The sequence below is a fragment of the Falco biarmicus genome, chromosome Z, assembly GCF_023638135.1.
Source record: "Falco biarmicus isolate bFalBia1 chromosome Z, bFalBia1.pri, whole genome shotgun sequence".
NCBI classification, from domain to species: domain Eukaryota; kingdom Metazoa; phylum Chordata; class Aves; order Falconiformes; family Falconidae; genus Falco; species Falco biarmicus.
The window spans coordinates 76,148,017-76,166,785 of NC_079311.1; the positions used below are offsets into that span (position 1 = coordinate 76,148,017).

General features: G+C 41.2%; 1 protein-coding gene across 5 annotated transcripts in view; it reads right to left on the bottom strand.

Annotated features, from left to right (window-relative positions):
* The window catches only part of UBAP1 (ubiquitin associated protein 1), a 37,577-nt gene that overhangs the window by 8,128 nt on the left and 10,680 nt on the right, over positions 1-18,769 (bottom strand). For 4 of the 5 annotated variants that reach the window (XM_056323891.1, XM_056323893.1, XM_056323890.1 and 1 more), the window contains exons 2-4: positions 10,745-10,785; positions 5,229-5,353; positions 2,195-3,124 (exon numbers count right to left, since the gene is read on the bottom strand). In XM_056323891.1, the coding sequence (XP_056179866.1) occupies positions 2,195-3,124; positions 5,229-5,353; positions 10,745-10,778 (1,089 nt within the window). In that variant the 5' untranslated portion in view covers positions 10,779-10,785. The remainder of the gene's footprint in view (positions 1-2,194; positions 3,125-5,228; positions 5,354-10,744; positions 10,786-18,769) is intronic. The other variant, XM_056323894.1, reaches the window with a different exon arrangement.

Sequence of the window (18,769 nt, forward strand, 5' to 3'; positions counted from 1 at the left end):
GAAGGCTCCGGGGACACCTTATAGCAGCCTCCCAGTACCTAAAGGGGCCTCCAAGAAAGCTGGAGAGGGACTTTTTACAAGGGCATACAGTGACAGGACACGGAAGAATGGCTTTAAACTGAAAGAGATATAAGGAAGAAATTCTTCACAATAAGGGTGGTGAGGCACTGGAACAGGTTGCCCAGAGAAGCTGTGGATGCTCCATCCCTGGCAGTGCTCAAGGCCAGGCTGGATGGGGCTTTGAGCAGCCTGGTCTGGTGGAAGGTGTCCCTGCCCATGGCAGGGGGTTGGAACTAGATGATCTTTAAGGTCCCTTCCAACCCAAACCATTCCACAATGATTCTATGAAAAAGGCCAGGCTTATTCTTGGGTAAACTTACAGGAAAAGGGACATGAGCTAAATGACCCTTCTGCTCCCAGCCACAGGGACAACTGTGACTTCCTCCTATCATTTTCATACTCTTGAGAATCTTTGTTGTACTTACTTCAGTTTTTTTCTTTTCAACTTTTGTTGCATTTACTTCAATTTCTCACAGCTCAGCTGTCATTTTCAGCCACCAGAACCATATTGTGGAAACATGAAACACACAGTCTGAAGTCTTGGAATTTAAACAGAAAGAACTAGTTCTGTCAGCATACCTACTTCCTGGTTTGCTACTTCCAAAGCAGAAATAGTTTAAAATTAAGATCTTTATTTTTTTGTTTGTTTATCAGTTTGTATCTTCCCTTACAGCATTCTCGAGAGTACACCTTCCCTCTTGGTCTTTAATAAATTAGTTTTAATTCAGCACAGAGATTTGAAAATTTGGCTGAATGCCCGTCTATTTAGTTCTAAGTGATCTTCCATGTTAATCCTCAGAGATGTGTCTTAGAGGTTTCACCCGAGCTACATATGATCACACAACTGCCTCTCAAACCCGTGATCCATAGCAGCGGGCAGCTATTCAGCACATTGGTACTTCTGTCAAAGTTTACCATATCAAACTTGTTCTAGTTATAATAAACAGCTGCTGCTGTGCTCTGACAAATAAGCTACTTGTCAGAATACTGTATTTTGCAATTAATAGTGCATTTACCTAAGCCTGCAGTAAAGGAACAATGGGAGAGAAGCTGTGTCACTTGTTTTAGAGCCCATGGTGACACACAAAAACCTATTGTATGCCAGTAAGACCACAGAATCACTGAAGCACTGCTTAGATTGGAGAGAAGAAACCAGGTTATTTTAGAGCTAGCTAGAGAATTTGACTATACAGCTGTCATTATGCTTCATGAGTCTTGGAGTCCAAACCTTAGGTTCTTTGGGAAAAAAGCCCACAAGCTTAGTCAAATCTCTGCTCTTATTCACAAGAGGACAAGGACAACAGCTGGCGTGAAGGTAAGTGTCCTCAATTTTAGAACTTGCTACAAGTTTGAGGAAGCAAAGCATCAACCTCCTGCCTCAGAGCTGTACAACTGACTGTAACTTAGCAATCTGAGATGATCTTGAAGATTGCGTTTGGTATCCACCAAGCAATCCTTCCACCTTCCTTCACAAGTAAGGGGGTAAATACCAGATTTCAGACTGCCATCATCATCTTCCTTTTAAATTAGATTTTAACAGGATCTCAGGAAGAAAATTAAAAAAAAACCCCAAACCTAAACATGTATTTCACTGCAGGTCAACAGCAAGCACTTTCTTTCCTAAATGACACAGCACATCTGTGTTTTTCAATGTGTTATTGCTTCTGTTCCTTGAAAAGCCTGCATTTCCCATTATTTCTAGCAAATAAATAGCCAAGTAGAAGAACAGATCTAGCAAAGATTTAATTCAAAACCTAACAGCACTTCAGAATACGATATATCTCAGTTGGGTAAGACAGAATGCAGGATTGTACAAAAGAGGTATCTTATACGCTTAGCTCAAAGATGTGCAACTATGAACAAGATTATCTGAAAAGATGAAATAAAAATCACCAGAATTGGTCTAAAAATTTCAGATTTTGGGAAACCTGAAAAGTAATAACCTGAAGTCCAGAACCGCCAGTATGCAAACCTACTGGACTGATCAATTTGCTGTGTAAATTAGGACTATCTACACATCACTCCCATTAAATGAAACTAAACCCAAAGCCACAGTACATTTTGCATGCAATATTTGCCTCCACATCTCCACACATGCCCCAGCAACCCTGATTCTAATCTACTGCATTTTTACCATAGTCGCTGTGCTTTGAGATGATTCTTCTTTTGTATAAGCTGTTGACACAGCCAGGGAAGGCAGCCTGGATGAAGAGGATAATGTTGATGTCTCCATGCCACTGTCCTCATTTAGAACAGAAAGACCAACCATATGGTGTCCATTCAGTTCACTCGCTTTACTCTGAGCACAGGTCTGCAAAGAGCTGAGCAAAGTGCCATTGCGGAGACAGGTAGTGCTGTGGAAAGTGCTTGTGAGCTTTGATGATTTTTGGTCACTATCATCAGAGTCAAGTTTAGGAAAGGACAGGGATTTGATATTGCTCACTGAAGTGATAGGGGACAGGGACACTTTGGAAGACAAGGACATCTTTTCACAGTTTCCCAACTGCGGTAAAGTGATAAAGCCATTGGGTTTGTGAAGGGGCTTGAAGTCCAACGTGGCCCTTTCTATGGATGCCAGAACTTCCTCATCTTGCAACACAGCCTCAGACCCTCCTTTGGGCAAAGTATTATCTAACAGCTGGGCAACAATTGGCCCAGTAGTACCAACGTGAATTTCAAGAATATTTTTTAATTCCTCCTTATCATTGATAGTTTTTAATTCCAGTTTGTCAAATGGGTCTTCTTCACATTCAAAATCAGCTGGGTTGAAGTCTGCTTTTGGACAAGGTGGACTGAGAACCTTTTGCTTCACAGCGCTGCTGTTGGCTGGTGTGGGAGTAAGAATATTATTGTGCTGCAGGCTAGCGAGGATGGGGTTAATGGGAGGCGGCATGGACTCAGGGCAAGGTACCTCTGAGAACCCCATTTTGTCGCTGACCTCTGGAACTACTTTTGAGTTTGCTAGTGCTTCCTCTGCCTTGCGTTCAGCTTCTCTCTGGGCAGCTTGAATTTTTTTGGTATCTTCAGCCCACTCAATTGTTTTCTTTTCCAGTGAGAAGTCATACTGATGAGGGATGTGGGAGAAAGGAGAGGAGGGAAAAAAAAAAAAAAAAAGATCAATTACAAGGATCATAGCCACTACTTCTTACAGGAACATAAGTAACATAGAAGAAGTACTACATGAATTACCATGGACAGGCATCATTTCTTTCCCCAGCATCTCGTCACCTACAGACTGTCAAAGCTAGAAGACAACAGAAGTAGTTCATTTTGCCTCTAGCAGCAAATCCTGGCTATAATCTGAATTAAAACATTGTATTTTGCCTCATTCCTACATTTAATTTTGCTTTAGAACTAATACCAAGATAATTTTCACAGCCCTCCCACCATCTTCCCTGAGGACAACAGATGGAGCAAGGGGGAGTCTAATGCGCTGTTACTAGGTGAACAATCATACCCAGATCTGGCAATGCTGAACTATGCCCTGTCCACTAGTTCTACAAGTCATTCAAACCTAGGGCAGAGTATTTCTGCATCTAAAGACCAATATGTTATTACTTAGCTCCCCCTAAAAGATTCCTAGCCAACTTGATATTAGAGTTTTACACCCAGGGGTTTCAGAGGTATTGGTATCCTTACGCCACTGCCAGCGGCTCACCAGACAAAGGGGATGTACTGGCTACACCAATGACAACTGCCTGCACTATCAGGTTTTGCTGCAGTTACTGGCATGACAGGATCCCACAAGCTTTTCTCATTTAAGATCAGCTCCTTCAGGGTCAGGTTAGCACAGGAGGGTGTTTGTAAGCTACTCACTACCAGTTTAGTAGCCACTGTTGTAGGTCGGTTGAGAGGACAAAATTCTGAACATATTAAATTACTTATAGCTTTAACACCTTGGGAGGAATGAAGAGCCTCAAATGCTCTTTAGATAACCACAAAAAAAAAATAATCAGAGAACACAGCCTACAAGCTAAGTCCAGGGTGTACCTACCTGCAACTCACAAGAAGTCACAAGACATCCTTCCCAGGATAATGGAACACAACCAAACAGAGTACTCTTGCCATGGGACTGCTAGGTCATACAAATTCCTAGCTCTAAAGAGAAAAAAGCCAGCAAGGCTTGCTAGGCTTCTAATAGGCTTTTCTGGGACTTATTTGTTGCACCACATCCCATCCTATAGCAGGCTCCAGTGAGATCTGGAGACCTGTTGTCTCAGCTGTACTAAGAGTTCCCCCTTCCCTTAGCTCTAAGACTCCAAGAGGTCCAGGCTGCTCAGACTGCCTCCCTTAGCTCTTTCACACCAACTTAACTGGGTGAAAATGTGTGTATTAGGACAATCAGGTAATCATTTAAAGGTTATAATGAAGACGACATGACGTGGCATAATAGCGTAATATACAGGGCAGGGCGGGGAAGGAAAAGGCAGAACCATCTACAGCAACCTGTCATGGCTAACATGAAAACAATTATCAGTTGGGACACAGTTCAATTGGACTTCCTGTTTCACCCTGCATTTGTGGATTAGATTTTTCAACAGTTAAGCTAAATCAATTGATTTTATGCTACAAAGAGTTTAAGGTAACAGAGACACGCTCCTCAAAGACCTGGAAGCTATCTAGACCAAGCTGTAACCTGTCTGCCCTACAGCTGGAAAATAATTCCCACCCAGAACCACAGAGAAAACAAGAACGGGAAATTTATTTCTTCATCACGCTATTATGAGAACCCATAAAATATGCTTGCAGAAACACCTGTTAACATCAAACAAGATTCTGAAAATATGCCGTAGCATGGGTGTATCAGTTCTTAGCATTTTTCCTCTCAAAAATGCTACTCAAATTTAGTCAGGGTAATGTTTAGACCTGCAACTATACACAAAAACATAGTGCTTTCTTGAAGCAGATAAAAAGCCTAATACACTAAAATAAATGTTAAAGTAGTAAGAAGTAAAAGGTTTTTGCATGGTCTACTGTATTTTTATCTTTCTATACTTTCTAACAGATCTTCTACATCTACTGCCTGGCATACTAAATGGCACTACAGGACTGACAAGACTAACAGTTGAATATTTGCAAAATGTAACTATGTGCAATTTACACCACCACATGTTGGGGGCCAAGGGCGTGGGGGGGTGAAGAGCGCAGAAAGGCAAAACATCACTTACCTGGGCTCCTCTGACAAGCTGAGAAGAATCAGGCAGGCAGAAACCAATGGGTAATCCAACCTTCGCTGGGGTTTTGAATTTGTCTCCTATCTTAAATGGGACATCATCAAGATAACTGAAAGGCCCTAAGATCAAAAGCAGAAATTGTATCAAAAAACCTTACGAGCTTAATGCATTCAAATAAGGCAAATACTTTTCCCTCTGCTGCCCCAACTACACTAGGTGACTCAAATACAAAGGATATTGCTTAATCAGAAACACACCGGATCTATTTGGACTTTATTGCCTCAGGTTTTTGTTTTGATGCTTGGGTTGGTTGGGTTTTTTTGTCTGGTTTTGGGTTTTTGGGTATTTTTTTGGTTTGTTGTTTTTGTTTTGTTGTGTGTGTGTGTGTTAACGTTCTAGCCTGTAACTAGTTTACGCCACATAACAATTCAACAACTTAACAGATTTTGAAGCAAATATACCCAACGTCTTAGCTTCCCTTGTGACAAGACTATGCCTACACAACTGGAAGCTGAACACTGTATTCTGTCTCAATAAAAAGATTCATCACTTTTTCGTCATATTCAAAGCAGGATTTAAAACGGCCCAGCTTCAGAGCAGCTACGGCAAACTAGAAACCATGGCATTTGAATTTTAGGAAGTAGGAATGAACATTTGGACAGAATGGGTCACAATGGTAAAGTGGCCCAAAGTCTAGGTGTTCCACTTTAACCAAAACACAGCAAAATAGCTAAAGACTATTTAGCATAGCAATTCTGATTTTTAAAACAAGGCTATTAACTTAAACAGCCGTCCAATTTGTGATCACTGTAACGAGAGGCCTCAGACCTTTTCATTGTCCTCCATTTGTCCTTTATATCTATCACTTAGACATGGTATTTAAAAAGTGTTTTAGGACAAAACGCTGCAGGCATCCTGCAAACTCACACGGCAGAATCACTTAAGAGCTCAATCACCTCCAAGAAGACAGACTACAGGTTTGCTTTCCTTGAGCTGCTGTGAAGTAGTATTAGAAGACCCACAATATAAACTACACAGAGTTTTTCAATTAACTGAAAGGGATCACTGGCCTAAGCTACAGGCCAGGTTTCTGGCCATGTATAACAATCTGAAGTGCTCCTCTAGCACTCATTAGTAACTTCGCTTTGAGTGTTGCGGATCCAAAAAGACATGAATGGCAACATCTAAGACACTTCAACTAACCTCTTGCTCAGTGAGCTGTGATTTGCCTTTTATCTGACCCATTTTCGTACTCAGATGACAGTTTAAGTATTGTTTGTGTTCCTCCACTGTTGACTCATCTACAACAAGGCAGCCACAGGCTCCAAAAGGATGAGCAGCTTTTGAGAACAGGAACACCCTGTTAATTTGGAGTTAAATGTTTATGTGTTGTCATCACTTGAGCTCTCATGCTATGTACCACACTGGCTGGTTGCAGAGTCCTGTTAGGACACAGGTGGTATTTCTTCCACCTTTGAAACCATCAGGATGAATAACCTACATCTCACCTGTACCACCAGGATGAAAAAATGGTCCAGCCAGAAGATAACAGTATCTTCACTGAATCTTATCAAAAAGCACACATTCAAGTATTACACAGCACAGCTTCCAGATGGCACCTCACTGGCCACTAGCACCACAGCATCCAAATTGTATTTGAGCTGGCAGTGAGAACCTGGATTTGCCAGTGTGTTTGCTTATGCAGAAAGAGCAACTGTGGTAGCCTTTGGGCTGAGAGCGATAAATAATTAGGGCCAGGTGAGAGAAACTGGATCTCCTGACTCTTCAGCCTGGTGTGACTGCGGCTACTACGTGCTGCTTAGTCCTACCGGCTCTAAGCGGGACAATCCAAGCAAAGGAGGATTACCTCTCTGCACTGATCTCACAGCCCAAATGGCTCAGTATGCAGGTACTTGTCCTATTAAACCTATTGACACAGTAAGTGGTAGACACCTCTGCTTGCGCAGCTGCCACCTTTGCCACAGAAGGTACAAGCACACATTGTGGTATTCACACAGCAACACTCTGTTTTGGTACAGTAAAAAAAATAAATCTAAACACACCTAGACTAGATGGGCTGCACTGACAGCTGCCAGTTTAGCCTCAGACACTAGAGTAAAATAAATAAGTAGAATAAAAGCCTTCTAGAGTTCTTCTCAGTATACTAATTTTTTAATCATGACCTCTGCTATAATCTCACCTTGAGTGTAATTCTTCTACTAAACCTGCAAGCACACATTAAGAAACACAGTAACTGGTTTAGGACATTTGTTGGTGAAGTCTTTCTGAGGCAAAACACTGATTGCACACAACATCCCAGCTCAATCAGAACAGTACTAGCCTAGTGAAGTCAAAATCTGAACCTGAAGGCCAAGAACCCTTTTCTTTATGTAAATGGATAAACCTTCTGACTGAACTTGTTGACGGGTAAGGATGCAAATTGTTTTGAATGGCAAATTTTAAGGCAATAAGCAAAACCTACATAGAGAAGATATGCAAACCACTGTTTCAATAGTCACATCCTGAAGTGAAGCAATTAAAGGTTTTTCTGAACTGTTACTTAATGTAGCCGTTAGCCATTTCATCCTTTTAGCAGTTAAAAGCATACTGAGGAAGTTCTGAGAATAGCCCTGGCAAAACTAACAGTCAGTCTGATCTCTGACACTGCACAATATATAATATTCCTGGCCCAAGGAACTACTATAAGAGTAAGATTTCTCTACTTTTTAGTGTAATGCAGAAATCACTGGCCAACTCATAGAAGTGTTCTCCAGTGTGGCAGCAAAATGGGAACATCATATAAAACCAGTTATGAATAGGAAACAGTTGTGAAACCAAGTGGAGCTTAGTTTTTGTGGTCACACAAATGACACTTACATAATTTTCAGAAATTGGAGTTAAAAGCTTTCAAGTTTCAAAGTGATGACAGAACAGCAATATTAACATACTGCACCTGGCATAACCCAAGCTGTTTGTGCAACAGATGAGAGCTGCATTTCTTGATATTTACTTGATTACAATACTTACTTGAATTTAAGCTTCAATTTTAAATTATTTAAATGACAGGAGTGCATCTGAAGTTACACAGGCATAGTTACAGGCATATGCTAAGAATACCCTTCAAGAGAGGAAAAGGGTTCCTTTCTCTCCACCCATACCTTATGTTCCTATCTTCACCTCCATCTCAACATGGTCCTGAGCAACCTGCACTAGGTGGCTCTGCTTGAGCAGGGGGTTTGGACTTGATGATCTCCAGAGGTCCCTTCAAACCTCAACCACTCTGTGATTCAACAATGGTCCTCAAACCTCTAATAAGCTGCTCAACAGTAAGTACAAGAGATGCATTGCAGAAGAATGGCTGCAGAAGCACAGCTTTAGAAGATCTGCACAATCCAGGCCTGGTATTAGAATAGGCCTGTAATCAGAATTGTGCTGAAGTTGCTGTGCTGAAGTTAACAAGAAAGGTAGCCTTGAGCTATTCTTCAATCCCGAGACCAAGTAATATGTTGTGCCAACAGGCCGTGGCTGTAACAAGCTGCAGCTGCTGGGAAAGCAGGTGCAGGGCCAAGAAAGATGGGGACCGGTATGGGAAAATAGGGAGTAACAAACTACAAGGCTGAAGCACAGCAACTCAATTAGCTACATGGATAGAACGCTTATTTTAGTCATGATAATTAGGGGTGTGAGAACCGCGCGCGTTTAGAGACTACTAACCAATTTTACTTCTGCTTTACGAATATGCATGTGTATCGGTTCTATGTAAGTAGTGTTAGAAACTAATAAAGTTGAGCAAGATGCATAACTCTTATTGAGCGACTTCTTGACTCTGGCGAACCCTTCTTCCAACAATGCATCAACTGTGTTGACCAGTTCCATCAGTCTGCCAGAGCCACTGAGCTGAAAGCAGCTGTTGGGCTAAATGCTTTACAGTAAGCCAGAATTCACTTATTGGGATTAATCCTTAACGACCCTGGAGAAGACTGAAACAATTGCCCTGCGGACTTCTTAAGACATAATAAGCCAAGGAAGTTTCTCTACTACTCCTCAGGAACAGTACTGTGACAGTATCGCTGGTGTCGTTAGGAACAGAGGATATCCAAAAGGGTAGACAAGTTAACCAGCCAGCTTACAGTACCATTGGTTTTGACTTTGTGATTCTGAAGCCAGGAGCATGTTCCACCACACTATACTGTTTTGAGAAATATTTAAGACAGATTGAATTCTAGCTCCAAGCTAGTCTGGTTTAGGAAGCAGAAGAGAAATAAAAACAAACTGAAAAGACAAGCAGTTCACAATGTTCATGGAGACCATTCACAGATACAAGAGCAACTGCTGAAGAACTGGCAGCTATATAATAAACTGTCTTGCAGCAGGATCACTGGGCCACAGCAAAGGAGACCCTCTAAACCAGGGATCCTCAAACTACAGCCCGCAGGCCAGATACGGCCCCCCAGGGTCCTCAATCCAGCCCCTGGTATGTACAGATCCCCCCGCCGGGGGCTGGGGGGGGAAACCAAGCAGCCGCAGATGACTCCCTGCCACTTCATCCACGCACCAGCCCCCTGTTTAAACAGTTTGAGGACGCCTGATCTAAAATTTAAGTTTTGATAAGCCATTTTTATTAATCCTTAACCATGTATTTAAGTGAGGCATTTCTTACTGTGTACTTCAACTTTACACTTGCAAGACTGAATAAAAAGCCCAAGGTAAAACTAAATTCCTCGAGACCCTCTTATCTGGAAGATTAACCATGAAGATCAAAAGGCTGAGTTTCTAAAAGCAGAAGTTTCTATAGCATGAAAAATAATGTTAGAAATTTCACATTAACCTCCCACTACTGCCCTGAGTGACTACTGATTCGAATAAGCTACACTGAAGTTCAGTTTGTTGTATGTGAAGTTCCACAGAAATAACTAACCCTTTCACATTACGCCCCACTTGCTAAAAGAGAAACACGTATACAGGCAAATAATTTTTTATTATACCGAACATCTGCATGACACTATGCATCTCAAGTGCAGAAGATAACTCTCTTCTTCACTTGCCTGCTGAACCAGATTAGTCCAATTTAGGGGAAAAAAAATAATCACTGCTGAGCAAAAAGCAAGCATAAATCAATGATATATTAAAAGTTTCACTTTCAATTGAACTTTTCATGTGACTTCCACAGAAAGAAGCTACAGATCTTTTGTCCACTTCAGCAAACATCAGATCGGTATCACAACTGCAGTTCAGCTTTGATTTTGAAGGGGGAAGCAGAAAGTATTATTCTGCCATAAAGGAGTGGGAAACAGTCACAGTCTGAATTTCAGTTTAACCAGAAAACAGGGACAGCATCAGCAAGCAACTACGCCAGAAAGAAGCCAAGGCACTTCATTCGTAACAAAAAAAAAAACCTACTCAGGGGCTAAAAAGATTAATCTTTATGGACTGTCTGGGCTGGGACATTAGGCAGCAGCAGTAACAGGATTCATCCTGTTGAAAAGACAAGGATGCCAAATTTCACTTACCGTGCGAGTCAGCACCCAACTTCTTAGAAGCCATTTAGAACCTGAAAAACATTTTATAACAGCTTTAACAACTTTATACATGTAGCACAGCATAAGTCTATGCAGTTATACCAAGTCTTATCTCTAGATTATGGGACATGCTGCAGACACTTGCTGTTTATCCTGTTCCCCAGATAATCAAACTTCTTCTACAGCATTGAGAATTGACTAAGCAGACGAATTTAGGCCAGGGTCTGACAATCCAAATGGCAAAAGGAAGAAGGAAAAACCAAATAGCCAAGATCCAGGTTGATCTGGAAGGCTGACAGTTCCAGATCACAGTGCTGAGAGGCCACTCCATCCCAGCCCCATGGAGCATACCCTGCCTCCCCTGGCATTAAGGAAATACCACACTGATCCTCTTCATATTAATCCCTGCTGCTCTAAAAAGCGATACTATCATATTGGATACGCAGTCAGTTAGCCCGCATGGCACTTGTCAGACACACTGGGTAACGCACAGATAACAATACAGGTATACAATAAATGGTACCATTAGGAAGTTATTTTTGGATACACACAAGAAAACAATGCTAACAGAAGTCCTCATCCACTGCTCTCAGTTTTAGTAGCAACTTCTAAAATTTGGATGCAAGTCCTACACGGCCAATAGGTCAAACACTGAAGTGCCCACCCAGCTTTTAACACAGAGTAGGCCTGTCCTGATAAAACAGAACTAGCTGTCTGATTAGTTGTCAGCTAAAACCCTGCTTCAGGATGCTTATGCTGTGTTCAACAACTTAACTGGTTCTTTTGCTAGATTACAAGTACATCACAAGATCTATCTCAAGACCCCACAGCATAGTTCTTCAAATAACTGAATTTCAAAGTCCACCTTTGACATTATGCAAGACAAAGAATCAGAGTTGCCCTTTGTTTCTGAAGTCCTCCAGCTCAGACTGAAATGCCCAACAGCCATTCCTCAAAAAATATGAAGTTATCTGGTACGCTCCCACCAGCAGCAGGCAGTTGTCAAAGCGTAACTTGGAGCAGATATAACACTCACACTAATCATTCCTCAATCAAGGTCTAACTCTTAGCCCCACTGTTTCCATTGCAGATTCCAACTGCAAATGTTAAAGTAAGGGTATCATAAGGTGAGGATTGCAGAGACAGCTTAGCTGCTCCTCCTGACAGCTGCTGACCAGTCCGAGGTCAGGAATAGCCAGTTTCAAGTCCTTTAGGAAAGCACCTTTTGCTGTGCAAAGGTCCCTGTCAAGATTATATTGAAACAGGTGAACCAACTCTACTGCCTAGTGGGAATTCAACACAGATAAAGCCAAAGCTCTAAGGAAGATTAGCTGGGTGCAACTCTCAGACTTCACGAAGCACAGCAAGTAGAGGCTAGGCTATAGGGAAACGAGTCATGCTGAGAACTCCAGGCATGACTCCGTGTGTCATTCTGCTCAACGCTTGTCAGGTTCTTCTCAGCACCTCTCTCTGCATCGGTACGATGTCCAAAACCACTCCACTAAGCCAAAGAACTGGTTTTGCCATTAGCTGGCAATTGCTTCTCAGAAGCGAACAAAACACTGAGGATTCAAAGACATAAGAAAAAGGAGGTGGAACAGTGACAAGCCTGTCAACTCAGGAAGGTTGTCAAGTGCAAAGCCACAAGACCACCTGGTACAGTTGCATGTCAACTGCTAGAGCTGAATGGGTGTTATTAGTCCCAGCACCACAGAGGAGACCAGAGTGCAGCCTACAGCACATGGAACAGGCTGCACCTTTCAGATCTGGACCACACTGTCAGACAGGCTGCTACATTGCTAGGTCCTTTGTATGAACCTAACAATTTAGACACCAACTTGATTTGTTATTAATGAAAAAGCCAGGCCACAGGTACAATCATACAGCCTTCACATACCTCACCAGTCAGTCCTCTGTATGTCAGTGGAGACTGTGAGCCACTGCGTGCACACACATACTGCAGGTACCAATCATCTACTACTATCACAGCAGAGCTGAGCTAGGGACAAGCCCTCTGTACACACATTCTGTAATTTCTCTGAGTTTTTTCTTCTTCTAGTTACTATCCCAGACTGAAAAGCAAGTGGTCCTTTTCTACAGGATTTTCTGATGAGAGGCAATAACCTCCTCCCTTTGGCAACTTAACTGACAAGGAAGTTTCTCAATCCAACACCAGTTATCTACAGGCACTGGAGTTTATTGGTATCTACCTCACTTACCGGAAGCAGCTAACTCCAGACTGTACCTACATGAAGGACATTGAAAAGGAAATTCAAACAGATCATTTTTAGGACAGTAATTTATATCCCCTCTCAGCAGGCCATAGTAAGAACACATTAAGCTTACCATGCCACACACTGATGTTGGGTAACTGAACACTTAAGTTACCGTGACACTATCAACTTGCTCCAGGGACATTAATAGCAACGTGTGTGAATCCTGCAGAACCAAAGATGTGCATGCCTAGCATCCAGGGAGGGAGTTTTGCAGAAGTATAGCAATCTGGAGCTACATAAAGCCTTGGATGTGCCCTCAGTGTCAAAACACTCCACATAAGTAATATGTAATAATAAATCCTGTAGTAAAATTCCAGTGCACACCCAGCACCTGCATTAACTTCAAGGTGCAGTGGGAAAAATGCTTCCTCTGCCATATGTGACACAGTATTTTAACTACAGAACTAGCTAAGGCCCATCAACAGGCAGCTAATCACGAAATGGACTATTTCCAGTCAGTCACACTTTAGATTCAGGTAGCATGTGAGTTCATAGCACACTAGCTCTTCCTGATGTACTGTGAGTGTTCACTTATTAAGATACCATTACTGCAGAAGGCACTGTTGGCACACAGAATTGTTAAGCACTGCACGCTAACACTGTAACAGGCTGCCAGCTACATTCTGTCACATCCTTTCCAAAGGGGGTTCAATTAAAATAGTGTCTTGTGACTAATCAGATTTGATAAGCTATTCGGGTCCCACTATTACTAGCATCTTGCTGTTGTGCTGTACTGCTGTCTGGAAAAAAAAAATATTATTTGTAGCCAGTTAGAAGATTACTAATGTTGCTGCTATGCTTCTGGGCATTATCTGAACTGCATTTGCTTAGTCAAAGCTGTTACACTGTGCAGTAAAGGTTTGCTTACCTTCGTTACAGCTCTTAGAAATTTAAAGGACTTGCTCCCAAAGCCTCACTCCAAAACAGCTAATGGACAACTGCAGCCCTACCACTGTTGCCTTTGAACTCCAGAACAGGGCACTGAAGGGCACCTGTGGGAATGGAGCACGGGGGCACACATTTTCATCCGATGCTTTACTACACATTTTAAATTGACAAAGAACATGCTATACTGCATGTAAGCTTTTCCAACACCTTTCCCGAGCTAAGGAAATAAGTTAGTTGCGAAGTACTACAGGTGTTTCTCACAGCCACCTACAAGCTTTCTTCTATAAATGTCAACCTCCTTAGCCCCATTCCCTCATTCTTGGTTCTGGCTAAGCATCTGCAGAGAAGAGCAGAGCTACATGGCCCTAGAAGTTATAAGCAACTTCAATGTCAGCAGCCACTGAAGCTACCTGATGAGAACTCTTCCCTTCCTATCACTAAGTTAATTTTCCACATAGTAACACCAAAGCAACAGGGTAACGTTCTCAAAACCAGCCAGCCAGAGCAATATAGTATAGCAGGGCCCAGGATGTGGGCAAAGCACCTCAGAGTGATGGCAGAAGGGGATGGGGGTGACAGGCAAACAACTGTGTAAACAAAAAAAACAACACAAAGATGCACAAACATAGAAGTCACAAAACTCAGGACAGAAACAACTGACACAAAGGGAGAGGTGACAAGCTGGAAAGGCTTGAAGGGACAGCACAGAGATGACTAAGACAGTCCACTTGGCACGTCACCACTTAAACCTGAATGACTACTTAGCTGTGCTGCCAGACACCAAGGAGAACACAGAAGCGTGACTTGGTACAGTCAAGTAATACCAAAGGAACAGTCTCATCAACAGATGAGAAAAAAAATTTATGACCAAGAATGATTCATGAGAATCTGCTAAGAAGTTGGGGGTTTAAAATTTTTAATTATTATTTTCATATTACTTCTGTTTTCCCTGAAGTTTCTATCTGCATTCATTTTCTTCCGGAAGAGCTGTGACTGGTCAGGTGAAGCATCCTACCACTAACTGTACCTGAAACAGCTTTCCCAGTAATAACTCAAGCCATTTTAACTATTCATCAAGAACTGGCCTCCAGCTGCTACACCCATCGTTTTGGTGTGCAAGTATGTCTATATTCCAGACCACATGAATTCTCTGAAGTAACTCCCACCTAAGATTCAGACAAATGAGAAATGCACTTATTATGGGCCAGAGGAAACCAAAATCCCTCAAGCTATCAACCACAATCAAATCAGCACATCTATGATTTTCAAAGAAAAGACACCTGATCTGGCAACTTCCACTTTGCCTGCTTACACATTGTGTAGTCTAAGTACAGAAGTGAGGATGCATCCACGCACTCTGAAAACTACAGAAAGTCAAAAAGAAAAGATCATTTTCTGCTGGCTACATTACATTCATGAACTACTGCTGATTTTACACTAAGAAATAGTGAAAAGCAGTTTGATTCAAAGTGACTGATTACTAATGTGCCACAAGTATTCCAGATTTACACAGTGGTTTAAGTTTTTGCTGTAACTACTTGTTTCAGTGCAAGTGAAAGGCTATAACCAACATCAAGATTCTGTATACAGCCTCATACAATAAAAATATAAGTAGACAATGTCTGTTCCATATCAAAGCTTCCCACCTATGTTCAATTATTGTTACACAATTGAGATCTCTTACATAGACTTACTGTAAAAAGCTTATCACAGAAGTTTACTACAGTATAAAACACATTCCATTTTAGTTTACTGCAGTCTCCAAACAGATGGTATCACCTCAAAATATGCAGCAAATACTCCTGCTCTGTACCTCTAACAGTTCTGCAAACAATGAGCACAGTCAGCTGTGTGCAGGTACTGCCCTTTCATAAAGCATGATGATGTTGAGCCACTGACAACAGCTGTTAGCATAAAGTTGTTGTAAAACTACGTCTGACATTCAGGAAGAAAAAGCATGACTTTCACTAGTCTTGGCAGAAAAAGAAGTCTTAAGTATGTACAGGAATTCCTTTGAAGTGCTACTGCAATCCAGAAGATAAGGTACATAAAGGTTTTTGGTCTATTTTAAGATCAACAAGAACAAACCAGACCTTCCTTCAAGCAAACACTGGTATGGAGTTTCCATCCCAATTGGCAACGGCCACTGGTTAAAACAAATCTAATGACATGTCTTCATCTTGCAGGATGTAAGTAAAGTAGTCACCCTAAATTTAACCAAAGGCAAAGCAGAGATTACACTGACAATGGGGTGTGAAGAGAGGAAGGGATAAGCATACATGCCCCACTGATCAACAACCCAAGCAATTGTGACAAGAGATCTAAATTTTGAAGGACAGCACAAAACATCAAACTAATCTAGACTGTTATTTCCAGTGCAATGACTAAGGGGCAGGAATCAATAAAATGGTGCTTTTAATAACATTTCTAGAATAAGTGAGTAAGAAGGACAGGGAGAAAAGAGCCCCTGAAGAGGTCTGCATGCATATCACATTATTGGATTATAGACAACACTCTTATGATGGCAATAATATCCATTACAGGGCTTTATATGCAGAAGTTGGATAGCATCTTCCTAGCAGTGACAAACATTAGGAGAAATTGATTCTTCAAATTGTGCCATTGCTTAACGTGACACTGTGGGCAATTAGACCTTCTGCTTCAGTGTACATCAATCAAAGGGAAGTTAAAATGGGAGACAGCTCTTCCACACCCTCTCAGAGAAGCACAGCATCCCTCACTGTTGTTAAGTATATGTTCACTGCATTAATATTAGACACCTGTAGTCACACAGCTACCCTCATCTCATGTTCCACTTTGTTCATTAAACATGCTGCACCTGTTAAAAGCACATACTATCGGGGCAAGCATTTAAGGCTCTTAAACTGGTAACAGATAGCTCTACTCCTCCTTTAAGACCCTGACTCTGTATTTGGGACATAAGGTAATCTGCCAGACATTTCACCCAGAAATAAGGGAAAACCCTACAATGGCTGAGGAAATGCAGTACACTAATGCACCAGTTTTTCAATCACTGTATCACTAGCTATACAAGCTTCCAGCGTGGTTGAAACTTAAGACACCACACAAGCCTTTTCGCACAGACAAGAGCATAAGAAAATTGAAAATTACTTATAGACAGTAGTCAAGACAGATCAGTCAGTGCAAGCTTTTCCTTTGGCCAGAGACGGACAGGCCATACACCAAATGGGTGACCTTTTTAAACTTACTGTTTCCAAAAAGTAGAGTTCTGTCACAAGAGAAAACCATCTGCAACTAACATCTAATGCTGGCCTCATCTCCAAATTCAGCAAACAAGGGAATAGCCTGGGTTCTGTCAACTCTGAGACCAGATGTAGATTTTACAGTGTAGTTCATGCCAGTGACTGTTACCCAAGTTATTCACAGATCATCTAAACAGAAAAGCAGAGGGAAAAAATACGGTTTTACATATTCTTTTGCTTCAAGATCACCTTCACTGGTCTAGAAGTTACATCACCTAGGAAAGGGTGGTAAGCTAGAAATGGAAGGACCATCTCCCCCTTCCTTGAGATGCAACAGAAGCATTACAGACATTTGCATGATAAACCATAGCAGAAAATATAAATATGCTGTGCAACTCCTACGTTCTAGGAAAAAAGTGAGAAAAGACATTGCAGGACTTGTACCACCAATGAGGAGTACAATAAACTCACAATACAGTAATGAAACAAGTCCCACATTTGATGAGTAGAGCAACTGCTTTTAGTTACTATTTTCCTACACGTAAAGTTTGGGTAACAAATACCTACCACTTTGAGAGCTTAAAATAGTATTATGGAAAGCATCTAGTAACTATTAACAAATTTAGCTACTTCAGCTTAATTAACACATGACTGTACTACTACAAACAAATCAAATCTTTAACAGTAATCTTGGCTCTAGCCAGAGCCAGGTATGTGCATTAACTTTCCCAGTTGATCCTAGCATTTCAGAAGAAAACTAATATTCAATACAACCCTTTTCAAATTAAGAGACTCCTAGCTAGAGAAAGTGGCCAGCTTCAGCAACAAAATAGCCCACTTATACATCTTTAACAAAGAACAGAATGAAAAAAACAGTGGAATATCCTGCACATTTAAAATGTATGTCTGGAACCCAGAGCAGCATAAGCTAATTAAAATGCTGCTCTATTTCTTGCAGTGATACTTCAAGATGGAACAAGCCGATTCTAAAGTACTTGAATATTATTAATACTTCAGACTTGTCCCAGTTATAAATGAGGAGAGCTAGACAAACATTCCCAAAATGCTGCCAACATAAAACAGCTTTTACCATTAATCAGAATATCCCCTTGTTAATAAAAAAAAATAACAGTATCTGTGCAGTTTCAAGCTTTCTTCTTATGCTTTTTGACCAAGAGATGTGTATAGGTGGCCGATCCTGTATTACTTAAAAACAAGTTCACTCACAACACTGACAAAGGAATTCAAATTATTTTATTGCAGAAAGCAATTTGTATCCTTTTGATAAATATTAATTAACTGGAATTTAAAGCATTTATACACGCTACAGCAATTAAATTACTCAAAAAAAAAATGGTTCAAATGGCTTTGGAATGGTCCGAAGAAAGCTACACAGCTGTCACTTTTTCCTTGTCAAAGCTCAGAAGATAAATGGTACTATTTATTGATAAGCATTTTTGTCATCAAACCAAAAAATAGCTATGGGATTACTTCAACAAAGCAGACAAAAAATATCTAGCCAGAAATCAAAGTTGGACTAAAGTTTTAAAATGGAAAAATGAGATCTGCCAGCAGGTCAAACATCACTTGCTATTTCATATATTTGAACTCAGCCAAAATACATGTCT